Source organism: Erinaceus europaeus, chromosome 7 (assembly GCF_950295315.1).
Source record: "Erinaceus europaeus chromosome 7, mEriEur2.1, whole genome shotgun sequence".
NCBI classification, from domain to species: Eukaryota; Metazoa; Chordata; class Mammalia; order Eulipotyphla; family Erinaceidae; genus Erinaceus; species Erinaceus europaeus.
Genome location: NC_080168.1, coordinates 11,562,128 through 11,581,290, shown reverse-complemented (window position 1 = coordinate 11,581,290; position 19,163 = coordinate 11,562,128). Strand labels below are relative to the sequence as shown.

General features: G+C 38.7%; 1 protein-coding gene across 16 annotated transcripts in view; it reads left to right on the top strand.

Moving 5' to 3' along the window:
* TRIP12 (thyroid hormone receptor interactor 12) overlaps nt 1-19,163 on the top strand; it is a 129,374-nt gene that overhangs the window by 36,741 nt on the left and 73,470 nt on the right. For 11 of the 16 annotated variants that reach the window (XM_060193736.1, XM_060193737.1, XM_060193738.1 and 8 more), the window contains 2 exons: nt 10,758-10,880; nt 11,643-12,445. In XM_060193736.1, coding sequence (XP_060049719.1) covers nt 10,758-10,880; nt 11,643-12,445 — 926 coding nt within the window. The remainder of the gene's footprint in view (nt 1-10,757; nt 10,881-11,642; nt 12,446-19,163) is intronic. The other 5 variants (XM_060193751.1, XM_060193748.1, XM_060193747.1 and 2 more) reach the window with 1 other exon arrangement.

The following is a 19,163-nucleotide window of genomic DNA, read 5'->3' as shown; positions in this document are numbered from 1 at the left end:
ACCATCAGTGAGGGAGGTGCACCACAGCACCGAAGGTTCCATAGTATTCCCATGTGGTGTGTCATGGGCTCGAACCTAGGGTGTCAGCAGTGTGAGGTAGGCACCCTACTAGGTGAGTTACCTTACCACCTTGCTTTTTTTTTTTTTTTTTAATAAATCATTTATATAACAGGCTGTTTCCCTAAACTTATTGTCGCGTAGCCATAAATATGTTGTGTTTTCTCTATCCTATTTTAATAATAAATATGGCATTTTTTGGTCACTTACCTCTAGCTAGATCAGATGGACGTTCAAACTCTTCTTTGGGAGGAGAGAGTGTTAAAGGGGAGACTTGGCATGATGTGAAAATGACTTGACTGTTTCCTAAGGTTAAATTGAAAAAACTTAGAAATTTTGTACTAGGGGTTGGGCGGTAGCACAGCGGGTTAAGTGCATGTGGAGCCAGGTGCCAGGACCACGTAAGGATCCCAGTTCGAGCCCCTGGCTCCCCACCTGCAAGGAGCTGCTTCACAGGTAGTGAAGCAGGTCTGCAGGTGTTGTCTTTCTCTCCTCCTCTCTCCATTTCTCTCTGTCCTATCCAACAATGACAACATCAACAACAATAAAACAGCAAGGGCAACTAAAGAAGGGGGGGAAAGAGCAAAAAAAAAAATTTTTTTTTTAAGTAGACTTGTACAGGGAACTTGTCCCTCTCAGGAATGATCATCCTGAAACTGCTTTGACATTTGCATCTTGTACTTTAGAGCGGAAACATGAGCATACACACTCACACATCCAGAGTGCTTTTTTGGCAGTGCTGGAGAAGACTAATGGAGACATCAAGATACTTCTTCAGTAATTAGTCACTTGTACATTGACACTGGTCCCCCCCCCCCCCCCATATATATAGACACCACAGCTCTGAAACTTCCTTCAGTGTGTTGGAGACAGGGCTCAGGTCTAGGTTACACACATGGCAAAACAGCACACTGTCAGTATGCTATATGCTAGCAGAAACAGGTTTTAATACCACAGATAGGGAGCTGCTGTTTTGTAAAACAGATAAAAGAATGTAGGGGGAGTCGGGCGGTAGCACAGCGGGTTAAGTGCACATGGCACAAAGCGCAAGGACCGGCATAAGGGTCTCGGTTTGAGCCCCTGGATCCCCACCTGCAGGGGAGTCACTTCACAAGTAGTGAAGCAGCTCTGCAGGTGTCTCTCTCTTCCCCCTCTGTCTTCCCCTCCTCTCTCCATTTCTCTGTCCTGTCCAACAACGACGATATCAATAACTACAACAATAAAACAACAAGGGTAACAAAAGGGAATATATATATATATATATTTTTAAAAGAATGTAAGAAGATTCCTTACTAGAAGAATGACTGAAAACAGCATTCTATTTTTCTCACATTGTGTCCAAACTCTTAAGCCATTTATTTTTTGACCTATGTATAGTTAGGGAGAAAAACATCACTTTAGATAAGGGGGGGAAAAAAAGAAAGAAAATACAGACCTTTTACTTAAACCACTAACATGTAGTTATAGCTGCAGAGTTTCAGATTTAGGGCGTCCTGCCTATGTCACTTCAGCTAGGCCATTACTACTTAGAGATTTATGATAGCATCATTTTTTAATTTGGGGGGCCTTTTTGGGTTGTATTTTGAAGTTATGGGGGAAAAAACATAGGACCTCATGTGTAAAATAACACTGTTGAGCAACCTCCCCTGGCTGGTTTTCATTCCTACTTGGGAGAGACGGAAAGGGAGGAAAAAAGAGAGTAGTTATGTCGTAGCACTCCTCTGCCAACTCTAGAGTCCCTCTGGTACTGTGTCCCATGTGGTGCTGGAACTCAAATCTAGGGCTTTGCTCCCTTGCTCTCCACCTGGTGAACTATTTCCTCCCTCTACAATAAAAAAAAAAAAAGTGAATATAACCTTGTGCACATGCTTGAGAACTAACTTGGATAATGAGTTTTAAAGAATTACTATGAGGGGACTGGGAGACCTGTTTTGTACATAGTACAAAACACAAGGATATGTGCAAGGATCCCGGTTTGAGCCCTCAGCTCCCCACTTGCAAGGGGAGGTTGCTTCACAAGCGTTAGTAAAGCAGGTCTGCAGGTGTCTCTTTCTTTCTTCCTCTCTATCTCTCCTATCTCTATCTCCTATCTCAGTCTTACCCAATAAAATGGAAGAAATGGCCTCCTGGAGTAGTGGATTCCTAGTGTAAGCACAGAGCCCCAGCGATAACCCAGGAGGCAACAAAACAAACACAATAAAAGAATTGCTGTGATGCTTTAATTATATCACACCTTTAAAAATATTTATTTTATTGTTATCTTAAGTCATTTAGAGAAGCTAGTACAGTCATGAAATTGTAAGTCCTGCAGTTCTAAATTAACACCAATCATTGACTTAGTTTTGATTATCTCAGAATTATCATCCTCACCCAGCTCCTTTATAGGGGTGAAAGCACTTAAGAGTTGTGACGTTCCCTTTGTGGGAGCATCTTTTCCCAGGATTCTGATTCAGTCTGTCACCCTCTTAGTAATGTTAAGTAAGCATTATAGTTTGCTGTCCACTCTCAGTAAATACCCAGATTGTTAACCAAGAGCCATTTTAGCTTTCATCTCACTGCTTCTAACTCTTGATAGTCTTTACTGCAAACTGTTAAGAACAATATCTAGATGAGATCCTTCCATAAGACATTTAGATCCTACCTCGAACTTTTTTTTTTTTTTTTTTTTTTTTTTAAAGATACCAGAGCATTGCTCAGCTCTGGATTATGGTGGTGCTGGGGACTGAACCTGGAACCTCAAAGCCTCAGGCATGAAAGTCTTTTGCATAACCATTATGCTGTTTCCCCAGCCCCTTACCTTGAACTTTTAACCATGCTTCCTACTGTGTCTCTGTGTTTAGGAAAGTTCCTCTTGTTTGCCAGGTACTGTGTATATTTTGCAATTTCCTGCTTCTGCTTTTGACTGGAAAATTATTTCCCATAGTTTTTCATTTTTCAGGACATGGTTTAAAAATATCAGTGTGCTTTCTTACTAGAAGTAATTTCTTTATTGGGAACTTTACAGTACCTAGTAGATTTTTTTTTTCCTTGTGAAACTCAGGACAGGGACTAGTTTTGTTATCCATATTTTTGTCTTGTTGTAACTTGCATGTTTGAGTCATCTAATCTTTTTTAAAATATATTTTATTTAATATTTTTATTGTCGTTATTGATGCCACTGTTGTTGGATAGGACAGAGAAAATGGAGAGAAGAGGGGAAGACAGAGAGGGGGAGAGAAAGATAGACACCTACAGACCTGCTTCACGACTTGTGAAGCAATTCCCCTGCAGGTTGGGAGCCGGGGGCTCGAACCAGGATCCTTACGCCAGTCCTTGCGCTTTGCGTGCATCATATGTGCTTAACCCGCTGTGCTACCACCTGACTCCTTTGAGTCATCTAGTCTTAGAAATCTATTGAAATTAGTAGTTTAGTACAAAGGTTTTCAACTGTGCTTATCATGTAATGTATATATTTCCTATGAAATCCCTTTGCTGTTTTTTAAATGGATTAAGATAACATAAATGCCTTCACACACCATTGAAAAACATAAGTAAAATGCATGAGTATTATGTCAGATAAGAAACTGGGGCTAGAGAGAGCTCAGCAGGGACAGCATGTGTCTTTCTCTGTATACTAAGTTTTCTTTCCCACTCCCTTCTACAACCTCCCTTGGTCTTTCTGAGTGAAAGAAGATTGTGAAACTTCAAATGTATAAAACCCCGACTTTCCAGATCAATTACAGCAAATAAAATAATAATATAAAAATGAAAGGAACAAAAATGATTTAAATTTAAAACCTATTGTAATTAGATGCATTACACAGATGGCACTTTGGATGATTGGTATCTGAATTTACTGAATGTGAAATCTACAACAGACGTAAATGCTATATAAGCAGTACCTTTAATTGTAGGTTTTCAGTATGAAACATGGCTGACTGTTGTTATACCAGGGTGAATTGAAAAATTTAATAAATTTAAAAGTCAATCTGGCCAGTGCTTTATGTATGTGAGGCCTTGGATTTAATGCTAAATAACAAGCTATAGTTTCCCTGTACAAAAGAAAAATAACCAATGAACTCGTGAAAAATACCTAATTAATAAACACCATGCAAAAGCAAACCTAAGCTAACTTAATTTCTATCTAGATTATGACCAGATTTCAAATTCTGTGTTTGGTCTTCATGTTTTACCATGGCTTTTTGAAATACATGGTTCATGGAGACAGTTTTTCATTGTATCTGACTGTCCATTATATTGTGTGGCATTTTTGATAGGCCATGAAAACAGCACCCCTGTGCCCCAGTATATTTTCAGAATCTTCCCTAGAGGAAGAACCACAGATATTTAAAGAAATACTGTGTTTAGGGGTCAGGTGGGAGTGCACCTGGTTGAGCACATGCATTAAAATGCGCAAAGACCTGGCTTCAAGCCTCCAGCCTCCATCTGTAGGGGGAACCTTCATGAATGGTAAAGCAGGGTTGCAGATGCCTCTGTTCCATCTCTCTCGATTTCTGGCTGTCCCTATCCAATAAATAAAGATTATGAAACTTATTTCTTTGAAAATTGTGTTTTAAGATAAATAAGTTCTTTAGAAGTTACAGAATCATTTCAGATGCCACTTTTGTCACATTCAATAAATTTAAATAAAATGCTTGTGCAGAGCTGGGGAGACAGCATAACGCCTGTGCAAGACTTCCTGAGACTCTGAGGTTCCAGATTCAAGTCCCAGCATCATCCTTAAGCCAGAGCTGAGCAGTACTGTTTCTTTGTATCTCTTATATTAAAATAAATAAACAAAATCGTAAGTTAGAAAAAATATTTGTGCATTATATTGGTGTTTCTGAACCGTGTATGCCGATATCTACATATCTTTTTTTTGTTAAGTTCTTTATTGGGGGATTAATGTTTTACATTCGACAGTAAATACAGTAGTTTGTACATTCATAACATTTCTGTTTTCTATATAACAATACAGCCCCCACTAGGTCCTCTGCCTTTTTGGACCTGTACCCTCCCACATATCTTAATCTACATATCTACATATATCTACATCTTAAGATAGCTACATATCTTAATTAACTATCTACATATCTTAATCCATGTAAAGATAGTAAATATTTGTGCTGTATATGATGGAGTAGGAGCACAGGCTCTTGATAACAGTTGAGAACCTTTGTATCAAACTACTCTTTTAATGGATCTGTTATGTTAGATGACTCAGACATATACAAGTTACAACAAAATAAAAATACAGATAAGCAAAGTTTATTCTCTATCCTCCAAGAGGTCAGAATGATTATTTTGCCTTGCTGTACCATACATGCTTGCTTTAAAGTTAGACAAAATAAGGAAAACGACCAGTTGAAAGTAGTTCATTGTTTTTTATAATGCAGGTATTAACTTTTGATTTAAGTTAATTATATGTCAAACATGCTTACCACTCAAAGTATATTATTGCAAATGTAAATAAACCAGAACTTAAGTGCGTCTCCAAATGTCTTTGTTTATGTGGATGCATGTAAACATGTTTTTTTTTTGATTGTGTGCGTTTTATATATAGGTATGACATTAACATCTCACCTTTCAGATACTGTATGTTTTGTTTAGAGAGTTAAAATGAATGTTTTAAATAAAGCACCAGTTTTCAATAATTAAAGTGGAGAGTTAATTTAAGCTTATTATAAACCAAAAATTACTGTCATCTATTTCTAGCTGTGCCTCAAAATAGAGGCTAATCAGTGTGGTCACTATTCCTATGTTGCCTAACATTAAGATGAGAATGTGTGGGGGCTGTGTAAGGGCACATGGTGTGAAGCTCAAGGATCCCAGTTCGAGTCCCTGGCTCCCCACCTGCAGGGCAGTTGCTTCACAAGCGGTGATGGTCTGCAGGTGTCTATCTTTCTCCCTCTGTCTTCCCCTCCTCTCTCGATTTCTCTCTGTCTTATCCAACAACAACAGCAATAACAATAATAACAGCAATGATAAACAAGGGCAACAAAAGTGGAAAAAATAGCCTCCAGGAGCAGTGGATTCCAAGCCACAGCGATAACCCTGGAGGCAATAAATAAAGTAAATGAGAATGTGTCTTTTAAATGAAATAGGGCTTATTTTAGATATTCTCTGCACTGAGTATGGTTCTCCCAATTACCACAGACAACAGGATTCTTGCTGGGAGTTGTTTACATGTGTAATTCCACCATTCTGGCAAACATTTTTATTTGTTTGTTTGTTTAATCTAGGTTGAGAGTCAGGAGAAAGCAGAGACCCTAGCACTGTTCCACTGCTCTTGAAATTGCCCCTGTGTAAATGACCCCTTGTGGTAGTTGAAGACTCTTAACCTAGATCTTTGTGCATGGCAAGGTACTCCCTCCCTCCTAAAAAATAAAAAAGTTTTTAACCTTTTTGATTAATAGAATTTTTGATAAATAGCAGTGAAAATACTTTATATATATATTGGATAGAGATAGCCAGAAGTCAAGAGGAAGGGGCGGGGGACAGAGAGGGAGAGAGACACCTGCAGCCCTGCTTCACCACTCGCAAAGCTTTCCCCCTGCAGGTGGGGACTGGGGGCTCAACCAGGTGCACCACCACCCAGCCCCTGAAAATAAGTTTAAATGTCTAGACTAGTCACTGTGGTGACTAAAAATCAGTAAGGAACATTTGAGACTTGCTTTCGAGTTAATCTTGAGAATAGATTCCCAGGGTTGGATTATATTCTGCCCTTTTGTAACGTGAGTTCATTTACTGTCAGTTGTCCTACATACATTTGTAAGTGGGGAACCTGTGTCAGTGCTATGAGAAGTAGTTTTGGTTAATAGGCACTTTTCTCTGCAATATAGAGCTGAAATGACCAGGCCTTTTGATTAAAGAGCGAAATTTGGTAGTCTGAATATTTTATGCAAAGCCTAACTCATCCAGATGATTTAAAGAACATCTGTCAGAACCATGTTCCACTGTGTTGACATAGTTTATAGAAACTCAGAGCCATTTAACTTATATTTATAAGGATGGTAAATGACTAAAAAAGGAACATCTTACTGAGAATTAGGTGTGTTTTAAATTTTGTTGAAGTTGGTTTAAAAAAAAAAAAAGCCTTGGGGCTGGGTTGTGGTGTGCCTGGCTGAGTGCACATAATACCATACTCAGGGACACAGGTTCAGGCTCCTAGTCCCCACCTTCATGGGGGAAGTTTCATGAGCTATGAAGCAGAGGTGCAGGTTTCTGTTTCCTCTCTCTATTCCCTTCCTCTCTTATTTCCTCCTTCCCCTCTCAATTTTTCCTTGCCCTGTAAAATAAACTGGAAAAAAAAAAGGGCAGGGGAGATAGCATAATGGTTATACAAAAGCACTTTGAGGCTTTGGAGTCCCAGTTTCAATCCCCAGCACCACCATAAGCCAGAGAACTGTGAAATGTTGTGTGTGAGGGGTTCCTTTGAAGCTTACATTAATCAAGAAAGTACAAAGATAAAATGCCAAAGAGTGAGCCAACTGTGATTATTACTATAATGTTAGTAGAAATCTATTTTTTTGTTGCAGTTGTATAATTTGTTAAAATTGTCATTATAAAATAACATAGGCTTAACCACTGAGTGAACAGTCTTATTTTTACTATTTACTATTATTACTGTTGTTTTCTTGTATGATACATTTCCCAGAATAGGATGATGATGCAGTAGCTCCTAGAGAGACACAGCTCCCTGCCCACCCAACTTATCCTTAGGGGTAATTCACTAAAGGGACTCATTCTGGTTCTACTTAGTTTGCCAGGAATTTTTTTTTTTGCCTTTTTACTTATAAAAAGGAAACGGACAAAAACCATAAGATAAGAGGGGTACAACTTCACACAGCTTCCACCACCAGAACTCTGCATCCCATCCTCTCCCCTGATAATTTTCCTATTCTTTAACCCTCTGGGAGTATGGACCCATGGTCATTTTGGGGTGCAGAAGGTGGAAGGTCTGGCTTCTGTAATTGCTTCCCCGCTGAACATGGGCATTGACAGGTCAATCCATACTCCCAGCCTGCCTCTTTCTTTCCCTAATTGGGCGGCGTTTTGGGGAAGCGGGCCTCCAGGACACATTGATGGGGTCATCTGCCCAGGGAGGTCCAGATGGCATCATGTTAGCATCTGAAACCTGATGACTGAAAAAAGTTAATATATAAAGCCAAACAAATTGTTGACTAAAGGCTGGGACACTGCATTCTTCTTTCTGCTCTCATTTATAATGGATATGATTTTTACTTCATCTTAACAAAAATTTATACTTTTTAATAAAAATTAGTGTTAGGTTCTAAAATTGGAATTGGTAAAATGCTGTCACACATCAAAGGCTTATTTAGCACTGAACACTAACATTATTGACTGATTATTTTGTATAGATTTAATTTGCAGGATTCTGGCTTTTACTAGTTTATAAATGGACATGATTAATAGACACCCCCCCACCCCATGGAAGAACCAAATTAGGTCCCCAAGTACCATCTGGTTGCTGTTCTTTGCCTTTTTTTCTGATAGAGACAAGGAAAGTGAAAGAACCCACAGCACCAAAGCTTCCTTCAGTGTAGGGGTTGGGGGACTGGGTTAAACTTGGGCCACACAGATGGCAAAACAGCACACAGAGCGACTCATTTCACCTTCCCCACCTTTCTTACCAACCCTCCCAGGCCCTCCCCTCCCCTCCCATCCTACTTCCCCTCCATTTCCCTCTCCCCCTTAAACCAGAGCAATGCTCAGTGCTCTGGTTTATGGTGGTGCAGAGGATTGAACCTGAGACCTCAGAACCCCAAACATGAGAGTCTTTTTGCATAACCATTAGTCAAAAATGAAATCCACCCCCAACAAAGAAAGAAAAGAGAAATAATTTACTTAGTAAGAAGCTAACTTCTTTCAAGAATCCAGTGTTACATTCTAAAAAAAAAGAATAAAATAGATACTGAGATTCAAAACCTTAGACCAATATTTTAGAGGTAGAATTGTTATATGTCTAAGAACTGTATTATATCCTTACAGATTCAAGTAGAATTAATTTCTAAGGGTTTTTAATCACTTCTAATTTTTTATCTTTATAATTTGTTGGATAGAGACGGTCAGAAATTGAGAGAGAAGGGGGGTGATAGGGAGAGAGACAGACAACTGCAGCACTGCTTTATCACTTGTGAAGCTTTCCCCCTGCAGGTGGGGACCAGGGCCTCAAACCTGAGTCCTTGTGTACTGTAACATGTGCACCCAACTAGGTGCACCACCACCTGTCCCCTAGTCACTTATTTCTTTTAAATATTTATTTATTCATTCTCTTTTGTTGCCCTTGTTTTTCATTGTTGTAGTTATTTTCGTTGTTGCTGAATAGGACAGAGAAGTCGAGAGAGGAGGGGAAGACGGAGAGAAAGACAGACACCTGCGGACGTGCTTCACTACTTGTGAAGCAACCCCCCTGCAGGTGGGGAGCCATAGGCTCGAACCAGGATCCTTACACTGGTCCTTGCACTTGGCACCACCTGCGCTTAACCCACTGCGCTATGCCCGACTCCCTAATCACTTATTTCTAAGTTCTTTTGAGATGATGGTAAAAGTGAAATCCTTTATGACTTGTTTGACAAACATCTTTGTTACTAATGAAGCTTTGTTTTATTTAGAACATGCTACTCACAGGAAGGATGGATGCTACTTGAAAATGACAGTAAACATTTCGCTTCTGTTAACAGTTTATTTAAGACAGATATATAGATGCATGCTTTCTTTTTATTGCTGAACTAAATCTCATGTAACCATTGCCAGAGATTTGAAGAAAATCTTAACAGACCAGAACTGCTTTTTTCAGTCACCTCTAATTTGCACTTAGAATAGTACTGTCATAAACATTTGGTTTATTAAAATCTTACCCAACCCGGTATCAGTGTTGTAATCCTTTGTATTTGGAATACTTTTCTTGTAATTTCTTTATATCTAGGAAATGTTTTGGTATACTTTGCACTGATCAAGAGTTTAAATGCCTGGTGAATGTGCCACTCTTGAATCCATATAATTTTTTACTGTTTAGTGCTTCTAATGATTTCCTTTATAGAATTTGAGAATTGATTGAGAGGGTGGAGGACTCAGCACTTCAGATGGAAGTAGTGTGGAACTGTGCCTCTGTGATCTTATAATCTAGTAAATGCCGATTAAATCTCTTGTTTTTAAAAAAGATTTAATCTGCTTTTACATTTACTGTAGTAACCTGAATATATGTAAAAGTTGAACCACCATCATTTTAGGAATCACATTGCCTTTTTTGGTAAGCCTTTTAATCTATTCACTTCATTGCAATTCATCTTTCAGTAGATCTAAAATCTGAATCTACTTTGCAAAAAGTTATTATGTTTGAAATTTGCGGTAAAATTGGTGAAAAGTTCATTATTACTTAACTGACCATGCTGCTCCTATGGTAATACAGACATTGGGCTGTCAGAAAAGTCTCAGTACATTTTTGTACATAGAAAGATGTAGAAAAATAAGACATTACTTTTCCAACAACCAAATGCTAGTTTAACTCTTGGTGTTCAAATAGGCAGTTTCATTTACCAGATCATTTGATAGGCTAATATTTTTGTTATAAAGATAAACGCTGGGGAAAGGATAGGGTTGATAATAAAGAACTGAAATTTTTAATGAATAAACATTTCACTTTCAGTATTTGCATCTCGTTTTCCTGATAGATTTCTGTTTTGGTTTTCTGCTGACAGGTCACATTTAGGGCAGGCAAAACATAAGGGATATAGCCCTCCTGAGAGTAGAAAATCTAATTCTAAGGCACCCAAAGTGCAGTCTAATACTACTGAACTGTCAAGGGGACACCTTTCTAAAAGGTAAATCTTCATTGCTTATATGTATTTCAAAGCAAAATTATTTGCATTTGAATCATAGCATAATGCTGAAACTAACAGGATATCTCAGAATGTCATGCTATGTGTTTTTGTTATGCTTTGACTCTAACTTTATTATCAGTCACTGGCTTTATGGTGATGTCAATGTTATGTGCCTTAGCAGGGACTTTGTTTCCTTCCTTAGAGAGCTGATGTTCTCCCTGTTGATTAACAAACCACTTGAAATACACCTCTCCTTCTCCCTGTCTCTCTCCCTTTCCCATTCTTTCTCTCTCTCCTTCTCCCCTCCCTCCTTCCGTCAGTTAAAGTTCAGTGCTTTCTTAAGCTCTAATTGGTTGAAGTCTTTGGAATGAAATCCTTAATGATACTACAACACAAATTTCCAATCTTCATTTTGCAAGTGTGTATGTTAAGGTTTTTTTTATTTTCAGCTTTGATAAAGCAGTTACATTTCTTGAATAAGGGACAGTACTCTAGTTTCATCTGGTTCTGTATTATTAAACCTTCCTTTGTAATTCTTATGAGTAGGGGTGTTAGTTTCAGCAGTCTTTGACTGAAGAATTGGCCCATCTAATAGTTTGTCATCCAGCAACATACCTATTACCTTTTATTATGGCCTAGTTTTATTTAATACTGGAGCCACCAGAGGTATTATTTCTTTTAAGCACTGATTTCAAAGATTTGAGAAGAAATAAGTCATACATGGCAGGCCGATACTAACTTTTTTCTTTAATTACCTCTTAGAAGCTGCAGTTCATCATCTGCTGTCATAGTTCCACAACCAGAGGATCCAGACAGAGCCAATACTTCAGAAAGGCAAAAAACGGGACAGGTGCCTAAAAAAGACAATTCTCGAGGAGTGAAGCGCAGTGCTAGTCCAGACTACAACAGTACCAATTCTCCTAGCTCTGCTAAAAAGCCCAAAGCACTTCAGCATACTGAATCTTCCTCTGAAGCAAATAAGCCACATAGTAAGTCAAAGAAGAGGCATTTAGACCAGGAGCAACAGCTGAAGTCTGCACCATCACCATCAACAAGCAAGGCTCATACCAGAAAGAGTGGGGCCAGTGGGAATTCACGGAGTCAGAAAAGAAAGAGGACCGAGAGTTCTTGTATAAAGAGTGGTTCTGTGTCTGAGTCAACTGGTGCCGAAGAGAGATCTGCAAAACCCACCAAGCTGGCTTCAAAATCAGCCGCCTCAGCCAAAGCTGGGTGTAGCACCATCACTGATTCTTCTTCTGCTGCCTCCACTTCCTCCTCGTCTTCTACTGTAGCCTCAGCTTCTTCCACTGTACCACCAGGTGCCAGAGTGAAACAAGGCAAAGATCAGAACAAGGCCAGGCGGTCTCGTTCAGCATCTAGCCCCAGCCCCAGGAGAAGTAGCAGGGAAAAGGAACAGAGTAAAACTGGTGGCTCCTCAAAATTTGATTGGGCTGCTCGTTTCAGCCCTAAAGTTAGCCTTCCTAAAACAAAACTGTCTCTTCCAGGGTCTTCTAAGTCAGAAACATCAAAACCTGGACCTTCTGGATTACAGGCCAAATTAGCAAGTAAGTTTGTGCCAATTTCCTTTTCTCCTAAGTAAAGTCTTTCTGGATGTGTCAAAGTAGTGAAGTGTGTGTTTCTTTCCCCCAGTTTGAAATAGTTTGAGGTTTATTCCTTTCCTGGTATCACATAATGGTAGATAATTGATAGCACATAGCATTTTGTGGAGACAGATAAGGAATCTGCCTTCCTGTAATAAAGAATCTGTTTTGTGTTCATGACTTTTTATTACTGAAATATCTCCTACGTTAGAAAATAACTAATGTTAGGACATCAGTCTGGATTTTCTTTTTCACCAGCTACAGAATTCTAGTTGTAATTTTTTTTAAATCTTGGTTTCCCCTCCCCCATTCTTGATGTATAGAAACAGCTGAAGTTACATTTTTAGAAACAAATGTACTCATGTATAAAACTAAATCTCACATTTATTTTATAGCCTTTAAAGAGCTTACTCTGAAAAATGACAGTCCACATCCTGGGCTCTGGGTTCTAGGTAAATTTTTTTTTCCAATTTTTTTTTTTCTTAAAGATTTATTTCATATGGGAGAGTGACCAGAGCACCACTTCCAGCATTAATGTTGAAGCTGACAGTGGACCTTTAAAAACATTACATTCAAACAAACAAAAAATTATTTAATAGGTGGTGAAAAGGAATTTTAGGAGTTATTTCTTCTTGCCTCTCCTTATTCCCACTTTCCACACCCCCACCCTACCTCCCAAAAGAAAACTGAGGAAGTTTCAACCAAGAAGTGATTTTTTTTTTTTTTTTTAAACCATCTTTTTCTCCTGTGGTCCTCACAGAAAATTTCAGATCACATTTTTTAGGACTAGAGTCTTTCTCGTACTGCCAAATTTAGCTAATACTGAATTGGTCAACCCTGATGTTGAATAAGATCTAACTGCTGTTTAACCCTACCATCTTTAACTACTTTCAGCTGAGTGAATACTAACTTTACTTTGACACGATACTAATAGACATTTCATAGACTGGATGTTTAACATTTATAATCAGAATTGTAAAGTTTTCCAATTGAGAAAGACAGCTTTTATCTTAGTTTTGAACTCTTTTAAAGTTTGTTAGGTTCTGTACCAAGTAAGATTAATATTTTTAAAGTCAAAATGCCAGCTTGAAAAGGAATAGCAACTTCATCTGCTTTTTTCAGTTAAATTAGAAATGTGTGTATGTGTTGTGTGCGCTGTTATGGTCTCTATCCTATGGGCCAGGTAAGTTTGTAGCAAGAGATTCACTCCTTCCCTCATCTTCTTTCTCTTTGAAATCTTAATTCTGGAGAAGGAGGTGTAAGATCAAGTGAGAGCAGATTGTATGATGACCTTAACTCCCCCAGGCACTGATCCATGGTGTCTCCTTTTTTCTATGGTTCTCAGTCTGGAAGCACTGAGAGTTCTGACAGACTCAGCCACACTACACCATGTACCATAACTAAACCCATTCAGATATTGTTAAACTCACTATGCACATGTTACAGATTAGTTTAGTTTAAGCTCAGTCTATTGTTATCCTCACTTCCAGAAAATCTGAGTGTGTTCTGTGTCCGTTATTTCCCTTTTCCATGTTTATTGTTTCTTACCATAGTTTCTAAACTCTTTTAATTGCTTAAGCTCTTAGTAAAAGAAGTGGAAAACCAGTATTTGTGTGCACCTCTGCAGTGCCTGTTACTTGGTATATGTAGTATATTTGTGTTTTTCTTTCTTTTTCTTTTTTTCTTCAAATGGTACTTAGTAGTAAAAGGAATTTTATTTCAAAGAGGTGACATAATTTACTGCGTTAAAAAAAAGGTCTCAAATAGTAGAGTTTGAATTTGAAGAATGCAGTATGTGTGACATTTTGAGGGTTTGCTATCACTTCAAATTCATATTAGATCTCTGTGTTAACTATTTTAGGGTATTTGGATTACTGAGACACTGGAAGAGATACAATTTTATTTGTTCTTCGTTGATAATTGACTAATCCTTAGGGGTAAATAATCTTTGACCCTGGGGTTCTCATTAAGCCATTCACTACAGTATATACTTTTTTTCAAAATAATAATTAAAACACAAAATTACTTGATTACCTTTTACATGGACATGTTATTCCACAACAGCTTTAAGTGACAGACACTACTATTCCTACTTTAAATATAGGGAAATTTGAGCCATTGGCCACTTATTGTCCAGAGGCACAAAGATACAGTGCCAAGAGTCAAATCCAGACTTGTATGATTCCAGAAGTCAGCCTCAGCATAGGATGTAGAGGATTGAATAGAATGGATGACTAAATCTAGGATGGCTTCTTCTTGAAGATTATTTAGGCATGATTTAAAAAAAAAAAAAAAAAATACCAGAGCACTGCTCAGCTCTGGCTTGTGGTAGGGTGGGGTATTGAATCTAGGGAACTTCATGCACAAGAGTCTCTTTGCATAACCATTATGCTATCTACCCCTGCCTTTAGACACGATTTAATGTCACTTCAATAAAGACTTTCTCTTGGGCTGGGGAAATAGCAAAATGGTTATGCAAAAAGCCTTTCAGATCTGAGGCACCAAAGGTCCCAGGTTCAATCACCACCATAAGCCAGAACTGAGCAGTGCTCTGGTTAGAAAAAAAAAGTTTCTTTTAAGCAATACTGTAGTATTTAGATAGGACAGGGAATCAGGAAGACCTTTCCTTTCCAGTGTGCTGTTTTGGCAACAGTTAAAAGACTGAATGAAGAGCAGTGGTTCCTTGTGAGGAACTAGGGCTGACAGAAGAACTAGTGAAACAGCTACTTTTGTGATGGGCTTCCTGAACCCCATGGCTTGCCAGCTGCAACTGATCAAAATAGCTCTGGGACAGAGGTCACCCTTTATCCCTCAGTAGAGGTCTTAAGAATGCTCAAGAAAGGAGAGTGTTATGTGACAGGGCTTGCTTAGGTGAGACTCTGGGTTCATTCCCAGCACTTCATGTTGATGCTCTGGTTTCTCCCTCACATACTATAAATAGATATTTAAATAAGACATGAGAACATTATCTTACTATATGTTCTTTAAGCAAACAGATGATCTGACAGATTCATATAGCAAATGTAGATCAAGTGATAAAAGATAATGGAGTGTATGTGTATAATAAACATCACTTTATTGGGAGCAAGACAGTTGCTACAGGAGTATACTTTCCAATTTTCCTGTGATAACCTGTCTGTACTCCCCTTCCACAAGACATCTTCCACCATTATACATTATCCCAAACACTGAATGCCTTCCCAACTCTTCCCTGTAGAATCATTGACTCTATTGCAGTAAACCAAATCTAGTCCAAATTTGACCCTGTTTCTTGTCTTCCTTGTTTCTTTTCATTATTTTTATTATTTTCCCCTTTCAGCTCTAGCTTGTGATGGTGCTTGGGATTGAACCTGGGACTTTTAACTTGTTCATCTCAAAGTGGGTACTGTCATTATAGCATAAAGCAGTGGATGGCATAGAACAGTTTGTGATCAAAATCAGGATACTTATGGAAGTTATTTTTAGGAAACTGTTAAAATTATATTTCCATTCCAATGTGTCTGTTTGTAGATGTAATTTCCTCTGCATTAAAGTGGACACTATGTTCACATTATTAATAAAATAACCACTGGAAGTTACCAGCTTGTTTCTGGCTTTAGTTTCATGCTCTTTTAGTGATGTGCATGTACTGTGACTGTTATTAGAACTAAACAAGAGCCAGGCAGGTGGCAGTTGCAGGGAGGTAGTTCTTAGACAAGCCTTCTTTTAGTTTACCCCAAGACACCTCGCCTTCCACCATTACCATGATGGGTGGAAGTAAGGGGGAGCTGAGCAGGACAGGCGAATATAAAAACTGATGGCTTCACCTAGGTGGATCCTATAGGGTCATCTTTACTGAGTTTAAAAAATGAAATTTTCTTTTTGCCTTCATGGGTGAAGAGAGTAAAGGGAAGAAGGCTTAGTAGTAATAAGAATTTTTGATACTATAAGACAGCTGTTAAAATAATTTAGCAACTGGCAGTAGTTCTACTGTGTAACTGCTGGAAAATTCCCACAATGAATACTAGCGTACTTGGTTTTCTTTTATTTTTTTAAATATTTATTTATTCCCTTTTGTCACCCTTGTTTTATTGTATTTATTATTGTTGTTATTGATGTCGTCGTTGCTGGATTAGGATAGAGAGAAATGGACAGGGGGGAAGAAAGACATCTGCAGACCTGCTTTACCACCTGTGAAGTGACTCTCCTGCAGGTGTGAGGCCTGGGGCTGAAGCCAGGATCCTTCCACCAGTCCTTGTACTTGGTGCCACATGCGCTTAACCCACTGTACTGCCTCCCAACTTTCACTCTGTCATCTTTTGACACTTTTGACATGTTATTGTTGTCATAGCTATTAGATAGAACAGAGAGAAATGGAGGGAGGAAGGAAAGACGAGAGGAGGAGAGAAAGACACCTGCAGACCTGCTTCACCACTTGTGAAGCAACCGCCCCTGCAGATGGGGAGCCAGGGGATTGAACCAGGATCCTTACGCCGGGCCCTTGTACTTTGTGCCATGTGCACTTAACCCGCTGCACTGCCTCCCAGCTTTTACTCTGTCATCTTTTGACACTTCTGGCTGATTCTCAAATGCCTACTAATACCAAGGTATACAAAAAAGAAATAAGATCATATTTTTTTCATTACTAAAGACCACTAAGGGTGTGTGTACGTCCGTTCGTGTCCCCACATTTTTTCCCCGTATTAACGGATGTGCAGTCTAAAATTTTATTGTAAAACACTAATCTTCTGACACTGCTCTTCCCCATAGAGAATTGTTTTTGGTGTGTTTCCACATGTCTAAATTATCTCATATTTCTTTTTTTGTCGATTTGCAACCCCCCATAAATTCATAACACTTTTGTGTCATCCTATATGGAAGGTTAGCCTCCACCTTTTGACCTACTAGATGGCATGTTGCCTACTTTTCCCAGTCTTGAACAAAGATTGTATGGGTACATAAATGTCCACTGAATCATGTAGGAATATTTTCTTCATTCAACATAACCTTAAATTTAATAACTATTTGTTTTCCTTTCCTATGAATCTATCACTCAACTCCATGATATCACCTAAGTGTCTGACTTTCTTCTCTTTGTTTTTATTGCCACCAAAAGGTATGGTGCCTGCATAATGAATCCACTTCTCCAAGTAGCCTTCCTCCTCCACCTCCCCCTCACCTTCCCAAAGTACAGAGAAATTGGTGGTAGTGGTGGTGGGGAGTGATGATAGACAGGTAAAGAGACAGAGATATTCGCATCAGGGGTTTAAGCCTGGATCCTTAGCGTGGTAGCAAGAATGGTCAACCAGGTGCACCACTGCCTAGCCCCCTTATCCTTGGTGGTTTTTCTCCTGCTCTTCTTCCTGATACAGCTCTGCACCTTCTTTCTTGGTTTACTAGTTTTGTTGGGACATATTTTAAAAGTTTGTTTTTTCAGATGTTAAATATTTGCAAATAAATAGCTTGATGTGCCAAAAACTGGTTGACAATAGAGTCTGGATTCAGAATTGTTTTCCTAAAGAATCTTGAAGGATTATATTATCTTTTAGTTTTTGATACAGTGCAGTGATTCTGATTCCTGATAGCTTGTATTTATAACTGTTTTTTTTCTGGAAATTTGCAGATCTACCTCCACTATTTAGAACTGTTTTGATGTTGCTACAGTTATGGGTTTGTTTGCATTCCTTGATAGAAGGTGAATGCCAGCCAGCACTGGTTTTCCTTGGCCTAAGGACTTTCTCCAAGATTTAGGACTTTCAGCCTTAAAGCCAGGATAATCCCAGACAAATCAGAATTGCTGGTCACACAGACCATGCTTCTTTTCTCTTTCTCTTTTCTAGTTTCAGTGATTGGGGTTTGTTAGCTATAGAAGATTCTGCTCTGCTTCCTTTGCACTATTTCCTAGTAAATTTGTTAAGCATGCTCTCCCAACCTGTTTGTATTCTTCTGTTTTTTCATATTGTCTTGTTCGTTAGAGAGTATTTTTATTTCCTTCACTTCATGGAGAACAATGAGTTAATTTGTACTTGGTTTTGACTTTCATACTAGCAACTTCCAGATTCTGGTCATTTTTGGTTGTCTCTTCATACTCGAATATAGGTGAGACCAAGAATCTTTATTTGTAAGCTCAGAGCCACATAGATGCAATTTGACTACAACTCACTATGTAGTGATCTAGTTTGACAATTCATTAGGAAACTGCTTCTATCATTATCTTTAGATCTTTTATTCTTTGGCTGGTAAAATTCCACAGGGAAGATTCTTTGAAACTCCTGCCTGGAGGTGAAGCCCTGACTGCCAGATTTCTGGAGGCAGATTAAGAGAAGAAGCCTAGAAAAGTGATGTGTCATTTAGTATGTCTATTTATACTTGATCCCCACCCCCTCTCAATGTTGGTGTGGTGCACCTATTTGCCGCAGTGTACTTTGAGAATTTATTTTATAATGTATTAAGAATAAATTTTGTGTTTTGCTGGTCAAGAGAGGGAGAGTTACCCAGTTGTGCATGTGGAGGAGGGAGCCTGGGGGAACTGATTGCTTCATAAATAGGCCATCAGCGACAATCCTCAGTCATCCCAAAGATATTTGTCACCATCATCTGAGCTTTGGTGGGATTCTCCAGTATTGATTTAAATTGGCAGTTTCTCAGTTTTCAACATTGAGATTTCTGACTACCTGGCCCATTTAACTCAGGGCTTTCTACT